General features: G+C 44.2%; 1 protein-coding gene across 2 annotated transcripts in view; it reads right to left on the bottom strand.

The window, feature by feature from the left end:
• ADCY5 (adenylate cyclase 5) overlaps window positions 1-16,990 on the bottom strand; it is a 198,788-nt gene that overhangs the window by 6,766 nt on the left and 175,032 nt on the right. For both annotated transcript variants that reach the window (XM_052676145.1, XM_052676147.1), the window contains exons 12-17: window positions 15,330-15,417; window positions 9,447-9,563; window positions 8,381-8,545; window positions 6,357-6,532; window positions 2,611-2,637; window positions 748-880 (exon numbers count right to left, since the gene is read on the bottom strand). In XM_052676145.1, the coding sequence (XP_052532105.1) occupies window positions 748-880; window positions 2,611-2,637; window positions 6,357-6,532; window positions 8,381-8,545; window positions 9,447-9,563; window positions 15,330-15,417 (706 nt within the window). The remainder of the gene's footprint in view (window positions 1-747; window positions 881-2,610; window positions 2,638-6,356; window positions 6,533-8,380; window positions 8,546-9,446; window positions 9,564-15,329; window positions 15,418-16,990) is intronic.

Raw genomic sequence — 16,990 nt, 5'->3', positions numbered from 1 at the left:
TTTAATTAATTGCTTCTTCCGCAGCGATTCCTACTAAAATCAGTGAAGTTAGTTATTAGAATGATGTTGTACTATCCAGAAGGTAAAAATAATCTATAGGAGACCTGTGTTCTCCAGCTGTGAGCCGTGGGCTGAGCTGCGACGCGTTCTGCTTGAGAATCACACAGGATGCCCTAATGTCACTCATGGGCACACACAGTAGAAATACTAACAACAAACCCAGGGATGGGAGCAAAGCAAGGCACTGTCTGTAGGATGTTGGTTACCCAGCATTGCTTCCTAGTGGCTAATGGAGCCTGGATACTGAGCCACTTCCACTGCTTAAGAGTAAATGAAAATCCAGCTGTGAATCTTTCACATCCCTGAACACAAACTGACGCTGAACTATGGGAAACAAATCAGCAGTGAGTAAGAGCTGCTTATCTTTACAGACTTTTTATGACAGGTTTCTGCAACAGTGACATGCTCAGGTGCTTCAGTTTGTTCTAGATCTTCAGATCTATGATATTCTATGGCAGGGACCATCCCAAGTGCATTTACAAGGAAACAGTATTAAACGACCAGGATGAGAAGCACTCAGAAGGCAAAGTACAAAAGAAGAAATGAACGTTACTAGTATGCCCAGTTATACATCAGATTCAGCTTACATTCAAAGGCATTTTATAACACTCCAAAAGTTATGAATAACTCAGCAGTTTCATACTAACCCCAAAGACCAGATTCCTCAGCACAGCGATGTCCACTAACCTGGAGTTTCCAGAGGAAGTCAAGCCTTGCAGTGGATTCCACTTGCTGGGCGTGCAAGTACAGTGCGAGGACAAAGACTGTAATGATGACAGGGGTGACGATCTTCAGTGCAACTCGTGTCATTGTTGGAGAGCTGTGGCCAACAAGGAGCAGGATTGCCAGGTTATTCCTCAGTGTGAAGGGACACAGCTCAGCCACACATCCCAGTTCTCACTTCAGGACTAACCAAGCTCTGAAGAAATGGCATTTTTCCTTCCCCTTGAAGCCCACATTGGTCAAAGGAAAGCAACACCTGAAAAAAAACCTCAGGACTTTGGACTACAGGTGCTGGTTCCTAAAGCAGGACCTTGAAATTAGAAATGCAATCCAACTTCCTAACAAACGTTAACATTGACCTAAAAATCATTTTCAAGAGAGCAGCCATACATGCTCAGCCACTTCTACACTTGGCAAAACCAAAATACTGACACCTCTTCAGACTGCATTTAGTGTCTTGCACTGTCTTCCCTGGCTTCCAAAGTCTGGAGCTGTTCTACACTTACTGCTTTACTAATTAGCAGCTTTAAATGTCAGCAAGTTTGCTGATGACACCAAGCTGAGTGGTGCGGTTGATACGGTGGAAGGAAGGGATGCCATTCAGAGGGACCTCGACAGGCTGGAGGGCTGGGCTCGGGTGAACCTAATGAGGTTCAACACGGCAAAGTGCAAGGTTTTGCATTTGGGCCGGAAGAACCTCAGGCACCCGTACAGGCTGGGAGGAGTGGTCCTTGAGAGCAGCTCGGCAGAGAAGGACCTCGGGGTCCTGATGGACGAGAGACTGAACATGAGCCAGCAGTGCGCTCTGGCAGCTCGAAAGGCAAATGGGATCCTGGGCTCCATCAGGAGAGGGGTGGTCAGCAGGGAGAGGGAGGTGATTGTCCCTCTCTACTTGGCTCTTGTGAGGCCCCATCTGGAGTACTGTGTCCAGGTGTGGAGCCCTCAGTACAAGAAAGACATAGAGATCTTGGAAAGGGTCCAGAGGAGGGCGACTAAGATGATCAGGGGGCTGGAGCACCTCCCCTATGAGGACAGGCTGAGGGAGTTGGGCTTGTTCAGCCTGGAGAAGAGAAGGCTGCGGGGTGACCTCATTGCAGCCTATCAATACCTGAAGGGAACCTACACCCAGGAGGGGAGTAAACTCTTCAAAAGGGCTGACAACAGCAGGACTAGGGGAAATGGATCCAAGTTGAAGGAGGGAAGATTTAGGTTGGATGTTAGGGGGAAGTTCTTCACAAGGAGAGTGGTTAGGCCCTGGAACGGGCTGCCCAGGGAGGTTGTGGATGCCCCGTCCTTGGACGCGTTCAAGGCCAGGTTGGACGGGGTCCTGGGCAACCTGATCTGAATGTGTGTGTTTGGTGGCCCTGCTAGGCAGAGGGGTTGGAACTACATGATCCTTGAGGTCCCTTCCAACCCAGGTGATTCTGTGTGATTTAAATGTCATTGTTTTATAGAAATTCCAATAGCTGAGAAGAACATTAGCATACATTCCCAACTCTTCCAGCAAGCCAGCAAATAAAAATGGTTTGAATACCAATGTTAGCATGAAAATATTTTGATAAAAGCTTCAGCTTGTAACTCCAAGTATGATCTGTGCTCTATAAAGCAAGTTCTCACAGGGAGAAGGGTGCTCAGGGAGCATCAGTTGAGATAAAAGAGCACTACTCACTGCATTTAGGGCATTTGTACTGCATTGCCCCAGAACACAGCAGTGTACATACAAGTACCAGGCACTGCTGAGAAGTCAGTGTGCTGATACTGCGCCTCGAGAACAGAAAATACCTACTGATAAAACCCATACAAATACGTAATGCCAAAGAGACTCACCATGGTAACGTTGAATTTGTTGACATGCTGGAAAAAAAAAACAAAAACAAACACACAGACATGGTTAGTGGAGTGCTTTGCTGCCTCCAGCACCCGCCCCTCTGCACATAATGCAACAGAACCTCTGCAGTGTGGCACTGCTGACGCTGAGCGGGGCTGTAGCCCTTTTAAAGCAGTCAGCAACAGAAAGATGAGGGGAGAAAAAAGGACCTTGTCTGTGATTGTGCCACGTGGTTAACATGGTTAAAACACCTAAGGAGCCTTCAGAGTCAGAGAATCATTTGGGATTTTAATGTCGGTGTGGGATATTTAGCAAATGCTTGTGCATCTGTCACTGCTTCATTAGGTCAGGCATTAAAAACTGATTTAAAGGAGCCTTGGGTGAACGGCTCATGAGAGATAGTTACCTTCTTCCCCTTGCATTCTAACATGGAGACAAGCCTAGCCCCTTTACCCCATCACTACTCACTTCTGCAAGGTGCTCCTCTCCTGTGCTGTGCTCAGCTACACGTACTGCACATGGGAGCACCGAGAAAAGCCTGATGCAGGTTGCTGTTTCTGCTCACTGCACTTGGCATGCAAAGGGCACCTATGAAGCAGAGCTGCTGAAGATGGAGGGCAAGCTTTTCTTACAGTGAAAGGATGGAGAAGAGCTTTCTAGTAGGTAGCAGCTGGCTGAGTTCCTGACTGATCGATTGCTTTAGTGCTGCTGGTTTTTTCTCAAGTGTGGGTGGAGTATTAGGTGGCTGAGAACCAATATATGTATCTTCTAAAATACTGTTTATTTCGAAAGCAAGCAAGCACTGGATTTGCTTGTCCTGACTATAGTGATGTTGATGCACTTAGAGATTTGGAGGCTGCTAATGGGATACAGTTCTAGCTGAGAATCTCACATTTGGCCAGGTGTGTCAGTCTGCAGCTTGCTCGTGCTACACAGAGCTAGAAATGATCAGAACTGAAAACACTGAGGGAACCTAACTGGGCATAAAATTAAAAAAAATAAAAGCATAGCTACCCTCTAATCTTGATAATGAGAGCATGCAGTTCCTTCTGACATGGATTCTGCAACCCGTGCTGCCTTGCACAGATGTTTTCCCTTGGCCAGCTCCAGCGCTGACCACACAATGAAGCCCAGGTTGTGTGTGGCTGGGGACACAGCTCCGGGGCCAGCTCCTACATTGCAGGATGGATCCAGTTGGAGCTAGAGATGTCTGGTGCACGCAGCATGGCTCTTCAGCTCCCCTAAATCACTGCCTGGTCAGGGATGACTGCCTGCTCTCATTATCTCTCAGTCTTACAACCAGGCTGTGGAAGATCTGACCCTCTGTGCTGAGCCTGCAGCTCACTGTGGGTGTTTTGCTTGCTCTAAAATCAGCAGTAACACAGACTATGGAATGCAGCAAACGAGCTCACGCTGGCCCATCATATCTTGAAATCCAACACATTATTATAATCTCCTGAGTAGCATAAAGGTAAGGCAGTAATCAGTAGCTCTGAATCCCGTTGTACTTCCCATGTCACCGTGCTGGTGTGGCACTACAGTCAGGATGAGCAAATCCCAACATACTGCAGTCAGCTCTCCAGTTGCTTGCATGCTGGTTGGTTTGTACACAGAAGTGCGAAGCGACATCTGCATCACTTCTAATTAGTCAGAGCCCAATAATGGCTGCAGAACAGACAGTAATTATGGAGCTACAACAGGCAACCAATTAAAGTAGCATTAGGTCATTATTGCTTTTTTTTTGTTTTTAAACTATCAGCTGGACAAGAAGGTCCATCTCTGAGCCACGCGTCACACTCTGAGCTCCCCAGATGCACAGAGGGACTGCCAGGCTTTGGGGCAGTAAGCAGCTGTCCTTAGGGCTCTCAGGACAAAACAAATGCAATTTAATGAGAGAGAATACAGCACCACACAAAGTTATTTCTGGGAAAACCTGCTAACCTTTTCCACTTTATTACTGACATCTTGATTGTGGAATGACGTAAATTATACTTCTAAGTGCTCTAATTTCACTTAGTGCTTGACTTACAAGAATTAAATGATATTTGGGATATAAAACCTTTTGTTTCTTGAATTCTGTTAGAAAATGTGAAAGAGCTTCCACTGTTGGACTACACATCATCTGTAAAAAGAAGTGAGGGAAAACCTCATTCTCCCATACCCTTACAGAAAGCTCCAAGGGGTTTCCTACATGATTTTATTTGTACGAATTAACAAAATAATTTAAGTGATCACTGCCAATGGATGTAAAAGTCACACCTCCATCACTTGTTAAGGGCTACGCAGAAATGGTAAAAGTCATAGGATATTTATACAGAGGACAGAAGTAACCAGGCACATCCAGCTTGTGGGGTTGAATCAGTATCAAGAAATTTGAGCAATTACACAAGCTGCTTTTTAAGCATACAAAACAACATAGGACCACAGATGTATTCTCAATCACCCTCCTGTCTCAAGACTGAAACGATCTTAGCTATAATCCTTGACTGATAATTTACCTAAACTGTCCTTTAAACCATCAGTGTTGGAAATTTTTCCTCTTCAATTCTCTCTCTCCTTACCAGATCTTTACCATTAGAGAGCTTCTCATGCCTATGCAAATATCCTTCGCTGTCACTTAAGTCATGACTTCACGTTCTACCCACACTCAAGCACAACTGTTGCCCACAAGGGGAAGTCATCAAAACAAGTAGTTAACAAAACAATCCAACTCCAAAGCTGTTGAGGAGGACGAGTTTATGAATGTGCCTCAATTACCTCCCTGACATGCCCTTCAGGAGAGGGGCAACCCTCTCCTGTCATTGGATGGAGGTTGGAACCACCATTAATATGTGACCTGGTGAAGACAAACTACCTTTTTAGCAAAAAAAGGCACCTGGCTACTCCCAACCAGTCCAGGTCCCACAGCTGAGGATGTCACAGTGAGACCAAGGTGATGCAAACACGTGGCCAAAAGCAGCTGTAAGGAGATCCCTAGCCAAATGTCAACCACCACGTGATGCCAGCTGTACAATCAATAGGTGCACAAAGGTTAGGCTTAGTAAGGTTGTCGCGACGGTAAGATAACCAAAATAAAGGAATGCTCACCAGTGTTGCAGGCTCGCAGTAAACTCCACCAGGAGCCATCTCCAGAAAGAGATGCTTCCTCAGTGGCACTCAGCACTTAAATGGGATCTAGGAGAGCTGGAGCCAGCTCACCCCTTCCAGTAGCACAGGTGAACTGCCTTCACCTGTGCTCCCACAGCTGACTCACTGCTTGCCTTAGGTGGTCAATCAGAGGTTCAGGCTGTGATCAACAGTTCCCATACACAACCCCAACCTGGCTGTGACATACCAGAAGTCTAAATATTGCAGTGGTTCGTTATCACATCCCTGAGCCACCTCAAATTTGCTGGAGATGTTTTTCTTTTTGAGAAAAGACATTTCTATATTGAGACTGTATTATCAGAAGAAGTGAGAATGACTAACTGCTCCCCATTTCAGGAAGAAAAATAACACAGATCCACTCTGATTGCAGTTATATTTTGTTATTAATAGGCAGTTCATTAGTCAAATCCCAGATTTAAAAGTTCTTAAAGGGAAATGTGATCCCCAACTCTGAAGAGTTGAAGTGGCTTTAATTTACAGCTGTGCCTGTCCTGCCACCATGCCCTTGCCTTGCTTGCACCATGGCCTTGGCACTCCCATGGCTGGAATCACTGGCTGAAAGAAATTAGGTGAAGATTTCAAAGTGAAAGGCACTTACTAGGTGTTAGCTGTAACCAGGAGATCTGCATTGTCAAAAAGGTTCACCCCTGGCACTTCCACAATGAGAACATATATAAATTCAATGATTAACATAAGGATCAGTTTTCCAATACAGCTGATCTGAAGGAACACAGAGCAGGCCAGGAGACTCAATAAGACACTGTAGGTAAAGTACTGTATAAAGACAAAAAGGGGAAAAAAAACCATAAGAAAAATGAATGTCAGCAGGATAAATCAAATTTGAGAACAAAGGAAACTGAACAGAGGGATAAGAAAGGGATTGGGAGTCATGTGGTTGAGTTGAATGAACATGTAAACTAGGTTCTGCGTGTGGGATCCTCCCAACATTACAGGGGATTTAAATGTTAAATCTGAACTGAGGACAAATACATTGTTCTGGTTTGAACACTGTTTTACACTCTAGAGGCACAAGGCTCACAGCTGTAGACCCAAAAGCTGTGGTGCAGGCTCACCCTGGACATAGCTGTTAAATTAGCAGAAAGCATCAACCAATTATGCTGGAATACTTCCTGTTTTAAACTAAAATTCTGGTCTTGAAGCCAAGTATTTGCACATTACACGAAACCAAGGGAATTAAGAATTCCCACTGTCGTGACTTAACGCATCAACTCGAGGCCAACTGGAAGGTATTACCCTGCTAATGTGACACTGAACCCACTGGCAAGATACAGGCTGGACACGCTCCTACCAACGCTGATCACTTTTTCTACCAGATGTTGCAGAAACAACACGTGTGGATGTGTGGGAGCAGAGCCCTCTGCCATGCTTTGCTTTACCAGTCACCAGGCACAAACTTCTGCCATTCTGACGCTGAATGTTTAGCGTGCCAGTGCTTTCAAATGTGGCTGCAGGTTGTGAGCTCAGTATACGGCTCCTGGGAAAGCTGGTATAGATATAAAACCAAGAGAGGCACGTTATCCATCTCATCACCTTCCAGGTATCAAATCTGTGAGGCTTTAAGCTTCCACTCTCCACAGACAGAGCGCACCAGATTGTGTCAGAGGTCTGAGACAATCCATCCTTTTGAAAAAGGTTAAAAGCAAGCCTTACTTGAAGAATAAATATACTTATGTTCTGAGCTCATATATTCTATTTGAGAAAATCACTTTACAGCTTGTTAATTGCCTCCTCAGCTTCTAGAAAATGTGTGGATGTTCCTCGTGGCTGAAGGGCAGGATCCCACAACATCCTGAAAGCACACTGGGAGCAACAGGCAGCAGAAGCACCAGATCCAACATCCACCCTGCAGAGCACAGGTTTCCCCCTCCTCAGCCCATTGAACAGCAGAGGCTCAAAGTGGTGACAGCGTCCCCTGCGTGCACAATGGTTGCTCCCCATTGCTTAGAAACATCCCTATCCTGAGCCATCATCACTCCTCCCCACCTTCTGACGGGCACAGACTGTTTCCAGCTCTCCATCATGCCAGATTTTGCTACTGGGTCTTTCTGGGACACACTCAGGGCCTTTGCAGGGTTGAAAGCCAATGTAATGCTAGTTAGAAAAACCTCACTGAATCAGACTGTGACAATATTTCCATTAGGTTAAATGGAAACCTGTTCAGTAGGACACCAGGGACATCAGTAGCATCTTGGATATCTGTATGGTTATAAATCAGGCATAAATCTGAGAGATCCCCAATAATCCAGATGACCATGACGTAAAGTCCCAAATCCTAAGAGCTGTGACCTAAAAACTCATGGAAAGATTTTGAATAGCTAAGCAAAAAGGTGATTTTCCTGGGAAAGTATTCTACCTCTGTGTAAAAGGTATTTGCTTTTTGCCATTAGAAACAATCATAAAAGCTTTCCAGTTATTCAGCCCTGAGGGAACTTAAACATGAATGTGGACTCGTGACAACAACTTCAGACACCTGAGTTTGTGTTGGCACTATAAGATCACCCAGGAGCAACCTCCTTTCCTCTGAATCATTGAGATCTACTGCACACTTTTACTCCTCCTTCTCAGATCAAACAAATGCAGCCCATTTATTTCAAGCAGTACCTCTGGAAAGTTGCAGTTGGGCAAAGGACTGTCACAGAATCCCTGCAATGTGCCCAGGCTGTAGTTGGAAGTCAGGTTGCTGATAAGGCATATGTCCACCCGGTCAGGAGTGATGTTGTATTCTGCAGCCATGCAGCTGGCAAGATCCACAGTGCTGCACATGAACTGAAGAAAAAGATGGGATTAAACTGAAAGGCACAGACAAGGAAGAAAAAAGCAAATAGTTTGTAACAATTAAAGAAGCCCTTGAAAATGGCTCCAGCAAGGGAATTAAGCGATGTACAAAATTAAATCACCAAGCTGTGTTTTACTGTGTATACCAGTAAGCACTGCCTCAGCTGAGGCTGTAACTGAAAGCAGAGAGCCATAAGGAGCCTTTGGAGCTACTCCCAAGTCCCAGGGCCATCTCTAGTTTTCTCCCTTTCCTAAAAATTGAAGTAGATGTATATAGGGGACAGAATATTAAAGTGGTTCTTTTAAATACTTGCAGCCTTGAAGCCATTTGTACAAGTGAGAAACCAGCACCTGCAGGGTCCTAGAGAATAGCCAGTCTCCCTCCAAGCCTGAAATCAGCAAACATGGTTGCATGCAAAGCAAAACCAGCCCAGTCCCAACAGTGCAACTTAAAGCAAAGTCTTTCTGCCCCTGGTAAGTGATAACTGCACTCGGAGCAAGACTTGGCACTGTGCAGATGGCCAGAGCAAAGCCCATGCACCACTTCAGTCCCACTCACTGCTGTGGGAGTTAAATGATGCACAGGCCTCGTGCTGGCCCTTCGTGCTGGGATAAGTGTCAGTCTGGGTGGACTTGTAGCAAAAAGCTTTTACAGAATCAGGAAAGAACGCGGGCCGAAGTGAGCGCTAGGCACACAGCGGGCTATCAGCATGCAGCTGTCTGCCTCCCGTTTCCTCTCTGTGCCTGAAAAGCAAAAGGGGACTGACCTCAGATACTGTGAGCATTAGGCAGGATTACATTAAAGCCAGTGGTTGTAAGGGTCACGCTGCTGCAATGCGTGAATAAGGACACCATAAAGAACTTAGTGGGCTGAGGGAATTGATGCACGTACCATGTTGACAAAGGCAGACAGAAAAACCAGGATAATGGCAAAGACTCCGACTAAGGTACTATTGGTCCTGGACTGTACAATCTTCTTAGAAAGAGTCTGGAGTGGTGCTGGGAAAAGCTGGATGTGGGGGGAGAAAAAAAAAAAAAAGAAGACTAAATAAACATATGAAATCACTGCTTATTTAACAAATTGCAACTTGCATTTGAGCTGCCCACATCCTTCAGTGCGGTGTCTTTGTGGATGCTGCACAGGGGTCACAGAACGGCTGATGGGATGACAGCTCTGGGACAAAGGCAGGCAGGAACGTGACAGACTTGTGGTGGAATTTGCTTATTCCTTCCCAATGGGGAACATTCTGCCTGATCTTAGTTTGTGAGCTGTGATAGCACTGTTCACAGGGCTGCCCTCATCCTGCTGGGAGAAGCAAACCGTAAGCCACCTGTAATTGAAATAACAAGGAGCTGGAGCTTTTAAATCGTTGGATCCAACTTCTGAAAAAGCAGAAATTATTATTATTATTTTTTTTTAAAAAAAAAGGAAGAGGAAAAGTGTTACATCCCTTTGATCAAGAAGCAATACTGCAGCACTTTGTGGTGCCATTTCAGCAACGCAGTTAAAAGGCCCTGGCCAGCCCTGTGCTCTGATCCACCCTGGATGCAGAAACCAGCTGGCCTTGGCTTGTCTGCAGCACACACAGGGGGCTAAAAATAACCTCTGCTAAGGGCAATCCCTGCACTTCCCTAAACAGCCCATCCCAGAGATTTGCTGTTATCAAAGCTGGAAGATTTCTTCTAATTGCCTTTTAACCTTACACCTGCAGCACTCTTGGTCTCCAGGTGCTGTGTTGCACCCTACAAAGAAGCAGTCTGTGCTACAATCTAACGAGAAGTGCTGTGCTGCAGGGGTCACACCTCAGCATCAGCCAGACCTCCTTGCACTACATCAATGCGAGACCAGAGACACTGAAACAAACCCTTTCTCTTCCCATTGTCTTTATTGACTCAATACCACCAATCCAGAGCATGCTCAGGATCCCAGCAAGAGGTGGACACAGCAGATCCTCCATCACCCTGTGACTGGGGAGCACTGGCCCTGCAATGCCTGTCCCTTCCTGGCTGCTGCTCCAAGGACTCTGCTGAGGACTGCCAAAGTTTTCCAGAATCCAACTCCCAATCCCCACACACTGCATGAATAACCAAGCCACCAGAAGGTATTTTTAGAGACACAAAGAAGCTAGCAGCACAGCGACATGGCACTGCAATTTAACTATGACTAATGTTTCTATTAAAAGTCCTGCTTTTCCCTTTTATCCTTCCCTCTTACATCTTTAGAGATGCAACGATTTGTCAGTGCATAGCTTCCCACACAGCGACCCTACAACGTAATTACGAAGCAACTGAAGCACTGATTTGTTGGTGACTTTCACAGGAGGAAAAGAGAGGCCAACACAGTGGGAGTTTCCTCCAGGGGGGAGGAGAAGGCTATTGTCTGTTTGGGGTACTGACCAATTTGCACTGGATGAAAATGGATTGAAATCCATGGAAGGCTTATACAATCCCCGGGCTCAGGTGGTCTCTTTCTGTATTCTTTGGCAAATCAGGCACTAAGTAATGCTTGGGAATGCTTTGCTGTGAATCTTGGCTCAAGCCTCTGCTGCCATCGATCCCAAAAAAAGCCTGACTGTGAACCAAGCATGAGATATCAAGCAAAGCCATCAATGAAAGACACTTGAAGTTTAATGAAAACATGTTGGATTTGGGTTTTTTTTTGTATTAATCTTGATTCTCTTTACTTTACAAAATAGGGAAAACCTTAGGTCAGTAAACAAGTGCAGCTGGAAAAAGTCCTGAGGAGGTAACAAATGCCAGAAGCCATAGGAGGTTAGGATTGCAATGGAGAGCACAGCAGCACAGCTGTGCCTCGCATCTGAGCAGCCTCTGCCTTAGGAACAGCCTCCAGGAACACTGCACATGTGTAACCTCTCATTTTACAGAGCCACTCACAGTGACCAGTAATACTTGAGGTTTGGAAGATCTCTGTGGTAGGAACGGGGGACCTGTCTCAGCTCTAGGAGGTCAGCTCTGCTCTAGCAATGCTCCTTCTATGAAGGTAGCCACAAGTCAGGGCTATAACAACTCCCAAAGAGAAGAAAAAAAAAAAAGAAGGAAAAGTGGATAGCTCTCACAAAATAAAATCCCTTCTGTCCTTCTAAGAGAAGCAGAACAATCAAGATGCTATGGTACAGTGAAACTCTGCTCACTGTTGGTAGTTAGCCCACTGGTTTGTATTGTCCAGCACCCTCTGCTGCTCTTAATACCTCAAATCATGCCTGAATGAAGGACAGAACATGGGAAATAGCACCTCCAAGAGTGTACGTATCCTGAGAAACTGGGCTAAAGGATCTAACTCTGTGACTTGGGCAGCCTGGATTCACACTTGGTTGCCACACAAGCTTGAGACTGCTTGTTAGCTCTCTTAAAATACCTGTGTCAAGAAAAATAACCCCAATGGGATAAAGTCAATTCCAGTTCATTCTTCACAGAAATGCGTAAGCACTGCTGGAAGATGTAAGCTCCCTCAAGAGTCTCCAAAAACATGCAGGTGCCAAATCACAGAATCATTAAGGTTGGAAGACATCACTAAGATCATCCAGTCCAAGTGTCAACCCATCACCACTGTGCCCACCGTGAATGTGGGCACAGAACACAGAAGGGGAAAGTAGGGCACTGAGTTCCAGGTGAAAGTCCTAATGGAACAAAGCAATAAATACTAGTGCTACACTGAAAATGATCCACATCCATTCATTTGCATGACAAAAATAAGACAAAATAAAATACAATAAATAAAAACTACTCTGCAGCAACAGCTGATCATAGACAGGAAGGTAATATTTCTTCCTTCTATCTTAAGATATACGGTGGACATGGAAAATCACTTAGATAATTGCTGCTGTGTTGTGAGATGACAAGAAAATAGGAAGTCTTTAAGTTCTGAGTTTTCAATTTGTAATAAAAGCCTTTGAGACATTTTGAAGTACGTTAAGATGATTCTGGAGTGAAAGACAGTATCTCGAGGTAACTTGATGTTGCAAGTCCATTTATGTAACTTATTTCACAGAGATTTATTAGTCTATAAAAAAGTACAATTTTCAGAGGTACTTCTTCCTTAGCCTGAGAAGAAAAATATAAAATAAAAAGGAGCTTCTAGCCCAGTCTCAGGAGGCAGAGAATCAAGCAAGCAAACTACCTATCCAAAGTACAGTCTCAAAATCCTCTTTTTTGAGAGTAAGGGCTAACTTGAACTTTCTGCCGTATGCACTCCCAGGAACATGCAAGAAGTTGAATTTCATGCAGCAGTTTAGATATCAGGAGTTAAGGATTTCAAGAAGAAACACAAACTTGGTAAGTTAGTAGCAAAACAGATGTCTGACAGTGGAGTATTTGTGAAGAGACCATGGTTCTCATGACCTTAGACTCTATTGGGAGAGAACACAATCTCACAGTGGCCAAGTCTTCACGGAGTATCAAAGTGAAGAACTGGAACTTTCTTGTTTATTGCAGCTGAAGGAACTTGGAAAGCCAGACTGGCTGTGTTGGCAGGTCAAGGATCAACTCATAGTCCGTAGAGAATTTTATAGTAGAAGATAATAATGACAGCAAAAGAATAAAACATGATCAAGTTGTCCTGAAAGAGCCTGCTGGCCACTGTCAAAGCCAGAGACGGAGAGGCCAAAACAGGGAAGGAAGGAAAAGAGACACTTATCATGTATAGCAAACAGGCAGAAGTTATGCTTACACTGGTATCCTGGGGTGAACACCTGCTTTCCAACTTTGTGTGGAATTAACCACTGGTATGTAAAACACATGCTTTCCTATCCCGCATCCAAGTGTGAAACAAAACAAATAACGCTGATATCTCTGTGCCTTAAAATTTCCTCCAAAGGGTCTGTAAAACTGCCTTCCTCACTTCTGCGTATTGGTAAAAAGGCTTCACGAAGCAACATGCAACACAGTAATAAAGTAATACCCCTTAACCAAGCACTAGCTAAATATGTTGATTAAAAAATTCTGACCCTAAACACCAAAATCTTTGATGACAGAAGCATCAGACAGGTAGCTGACAAGCCAACCATACAGCAGGAAATACCTGTCCCTAAACAAGTCATCTCATAATCAGATGTAAGCTGAGGCAATAAAAAGGAGTAATCAAAAAGCTCTGGAGCCAGAAGGCTCTATGTTTTCAGGATTTGCAATTTGTACATTTAATACAATGGTCACATTGAATGTTAAATGTAATTACACTGTGGGTCTGGAGCAGAATGCTGAAAACACACTTTGGGAAATATTTCATAAAATCCCATTAAATTCTGATGTTATTCTGAATTCAGTTGGTTGCAGGCACCAACAAACAGACCTCATTTACAGGAGCTTGGAAAGTCAAGGCAAAGAAAGCAAGACTGAACATCCTCTCAGGGTCAGAAGGATTGAAGAATGCCATTTGCCTTTTAAATTCATCATTAATTCAGATCAGTAATAATGAAGAAATCAAAAAGTCCCCAAATTAAAACCAAAACCTTTGAATTTGTCAGAAGAAATGAGTGTTGCCATCCGTACGCAGAAGCTTGTAAAAGTGGGTGACAAACAACCATGTGCTTTGAAACACTCCTGGTGGCAAGTCAGTGAGCTTAAATCCTTCAGAGTTCTGAGTGTACCAGTTCTCAGCTCAAGGGACACAAGTCATCCCATTAGCACTGTTATCTCTGACTTACACATCTCATTGCTGGTGAACAAGCAGGACCAATGAGATGCTGCGCTTGACTCCCTTTAGAAATCTCATGAGCCCAAGGGAAGTTTCATGAGTTGTTAAATTCAAATTTAATCTAAGGCTTTCATTGAGAACAGTTCATAAGCTCTTATTAAACAAGAGGGAAAGCTTGATTCTGCAGATCTAGCTTTCAAAAACCAAAAAGAGGTGAAAGGTGCAAGTCTGTCGAGCTCCCACCTTCAGCTGTTGAAAATGGAACAGGGAAGATAACAAAAGGGAGGTAAATCATCTGCCTGTCATAATCCATTACCTAACTGTCTTCTGCAGAAAAATTAATGCTCGTAAGTTATTTTCTGCTAAGTTCTGAGTAACAAAGCTCAGCTTGGATTGAGGTGCCTGAATCTGTATGATTTCCATGTTCAGACCCTGATAGAATGGAAAGACCCCCCAAAAGAGCATATAAAGCCAACTAGCATCAGCAGTTTAATACAAACACCTATGAGTGAAAAAGAAGAGCCTATCACCCTTCCAAAACACTGACTGCCATTTTACCACAAAACGCCAAGAATAATTAGTATGACTTCAGATTTCACACAACAAATTTCTCTGCTTATCAGAAACAGTTCAAGAATGAGCTCTGTATACTCATCTGAGAATGGCTGATAAAGTTATATATGTTTATGGCTTTTATTTCCCCCCAGGACATTTTTCCTTGATGATATTTCACTTCTGATTATCTGCCTACCCAAACACGCATATGCAGCAGGGGACGGCGCACAGGCTGCTCTGCAGGAAGTTTGCAGGGAGGAAACGAGTGATCAGTGTTTTGTTCCACATTGGGAAATGTGATCTTCTTATATCAATATGAGAGTGCCTGCAGAGAGAGTGGGGACTTAATAGACATGCAGATCCACAGAGTGATTACTGCTTGCTGAGCTAAAGAGATGCCAACCCTAACATCTGTTTGCTGTTCATTCTGTCTTATCAAAGCCTTTTCTGTAACCCTTATCACACAGTGTGGACAGGATGGCTAACAAAACATGCTCTGTTAGCTGAAGAAACAAGTTACTGATCCAGTTAGCTTAGCAAAGGACTCTACAAAGAAAACACATTGCTTACCTTTACACAGGAGTAAATGATGGAAACAAACACCACCGTGGTCAAGATCAGAAAACAGGTCAGGTAAAAACCCAGCATAAATGTAGAGCTGAAAGCAAGGAGATTTATTTTTAATGCATACCATATAGAAAGCTACAGGTCTGATCTCTAGACTATGGTATTTGTACAAGCTATGACACACCACACAGGCTTTCCAATTAGGATAGCAGTAGGAGATGCAAGGCGCCTTGAATACCAACAGGTAGGCTGCCATATTTGAATTAGTCACATAGGCTGCAGAGCAGAGAATGCTGCATCTTTTATAGCAATCACCTTCCTGCTGAGGTGACAGCAGAGGGACTGAGAAATATCTCCTGTGCTTGAGGAGGTGATGGAACAATTTATTACAGAGGGTCAGCCCTGCTGGCTGCGGGCTGCAGACCCCAGGCAGGAAAGCGTGCTGTGCACTGCAGTGCAGCTGAGTGTATGTGAAATCCACAGGGAAGGCACATTTCATGTTAAGCTGATGAAACTCTTTTATCTGTGCTCCAGGTAGAGCTGGGAAACCTGGTGCTTTTCTGAGGGAACACACAAGGGAAAAGCTCAGTGGGGACGGCCCTGCCACGTCTGAGCTTCATCCTGTGAGTGGAACAGGAGCAACCATGGCACAAGGATGGGGGTAACAGATCTAGCCTGGTCAGCTTGAGATGTTCCTCTGCTTTCTCTGTTCCTCTCAACTTTGAAGTACAAACAGGACCTCAGGGCTAACTTTGTACTATGCATTTTTTATGTGTTTCGATCATGGAGATATTCAACAACAATTTTGTAGTGATTGGTCTCAGTATGAAAGGACAGGCCCCCTCCCAGGAGTTTGCCTTGCTCATAATTTAAAGGAAGTACTCTTGCAACATGACATTAAGGCTAACCACACCAAAGCCAGCTGGTCTCTGTGTTCTCTCATGACTATTAGGATAATTGTACTTGCTAATTCACTGTTTGAGCCTTTGTGAAATTCACTGAAGTGATTCCTCTTAATCATTGCAAGTCACCATCGCCATTTTGTCTCTAGTGTCAGACTCAAATTCCTTTGAAGCTCTGATGGTGACACATACACACCTGTGGTTTCGATTGCAGCTTAACTGTTACCTTCAACAGATGACCAAAGTTATGCAATTGAAATATTGGAAAAAACAACCCTAAAGTAGTGGGAAAATGTATCTGATCCTCGTTTAAACCGTGAAATTTTATTTTAATTCAAATCAAATTATCTTTCAGACAGATCAGGCTACTTAAGGATGCCTAAAAACTTACCAGAAGTGCTAACCACCCCCTTCCAGGTCATGAGGAAGGGGACGGAGCAGCGTGACATTTATACCACACTGCCTGTAATATGAAAGAGTCAGCCATATGGTTGGTGCAGATCAGAAAGTGTCAAGTTGTCATTTCAATGTTGAACTGGGTTTTATGGAGATAGCTTAGTGGCTGCTTTGGGAGTTTGATGAGAACCACAAAGCCTCGTAGAGAGCCTTTGCATGTGAGAGCTCAAAGGGGTAATATCCAGCCAGCAGATCTAAAGTGTAAGCCATTAGTAAGCGAGGCCAAGCTCTCTAAGAATATTTTGGCCATTAGCTACAGTGTGGTATTTGCTTGGATCTATCTGATTTCAGTTTTAACCTCTAGTT

This window comes from Tympanuchus pallidicinctus, unplaced genomic scaffold (genome assembly GCF_026119805.1).
Source record: "Tympanuchus pallidicinctus isolate F22 unplaced genomic scaffold, pur_lepc_1.0 scaffold15, whole genome shotgun sequence".
In the NCBI taxonomy this organism is placed as follows: Eukaryota; Metazoa; Chordata; class Aves; order Galliformes; family Phasianidae; genus Tympanuchus; species Tympanuchus pallidicinctus.
This window is presented reverse-complemented; position numbering and strand designations above follow the sequence as displayed.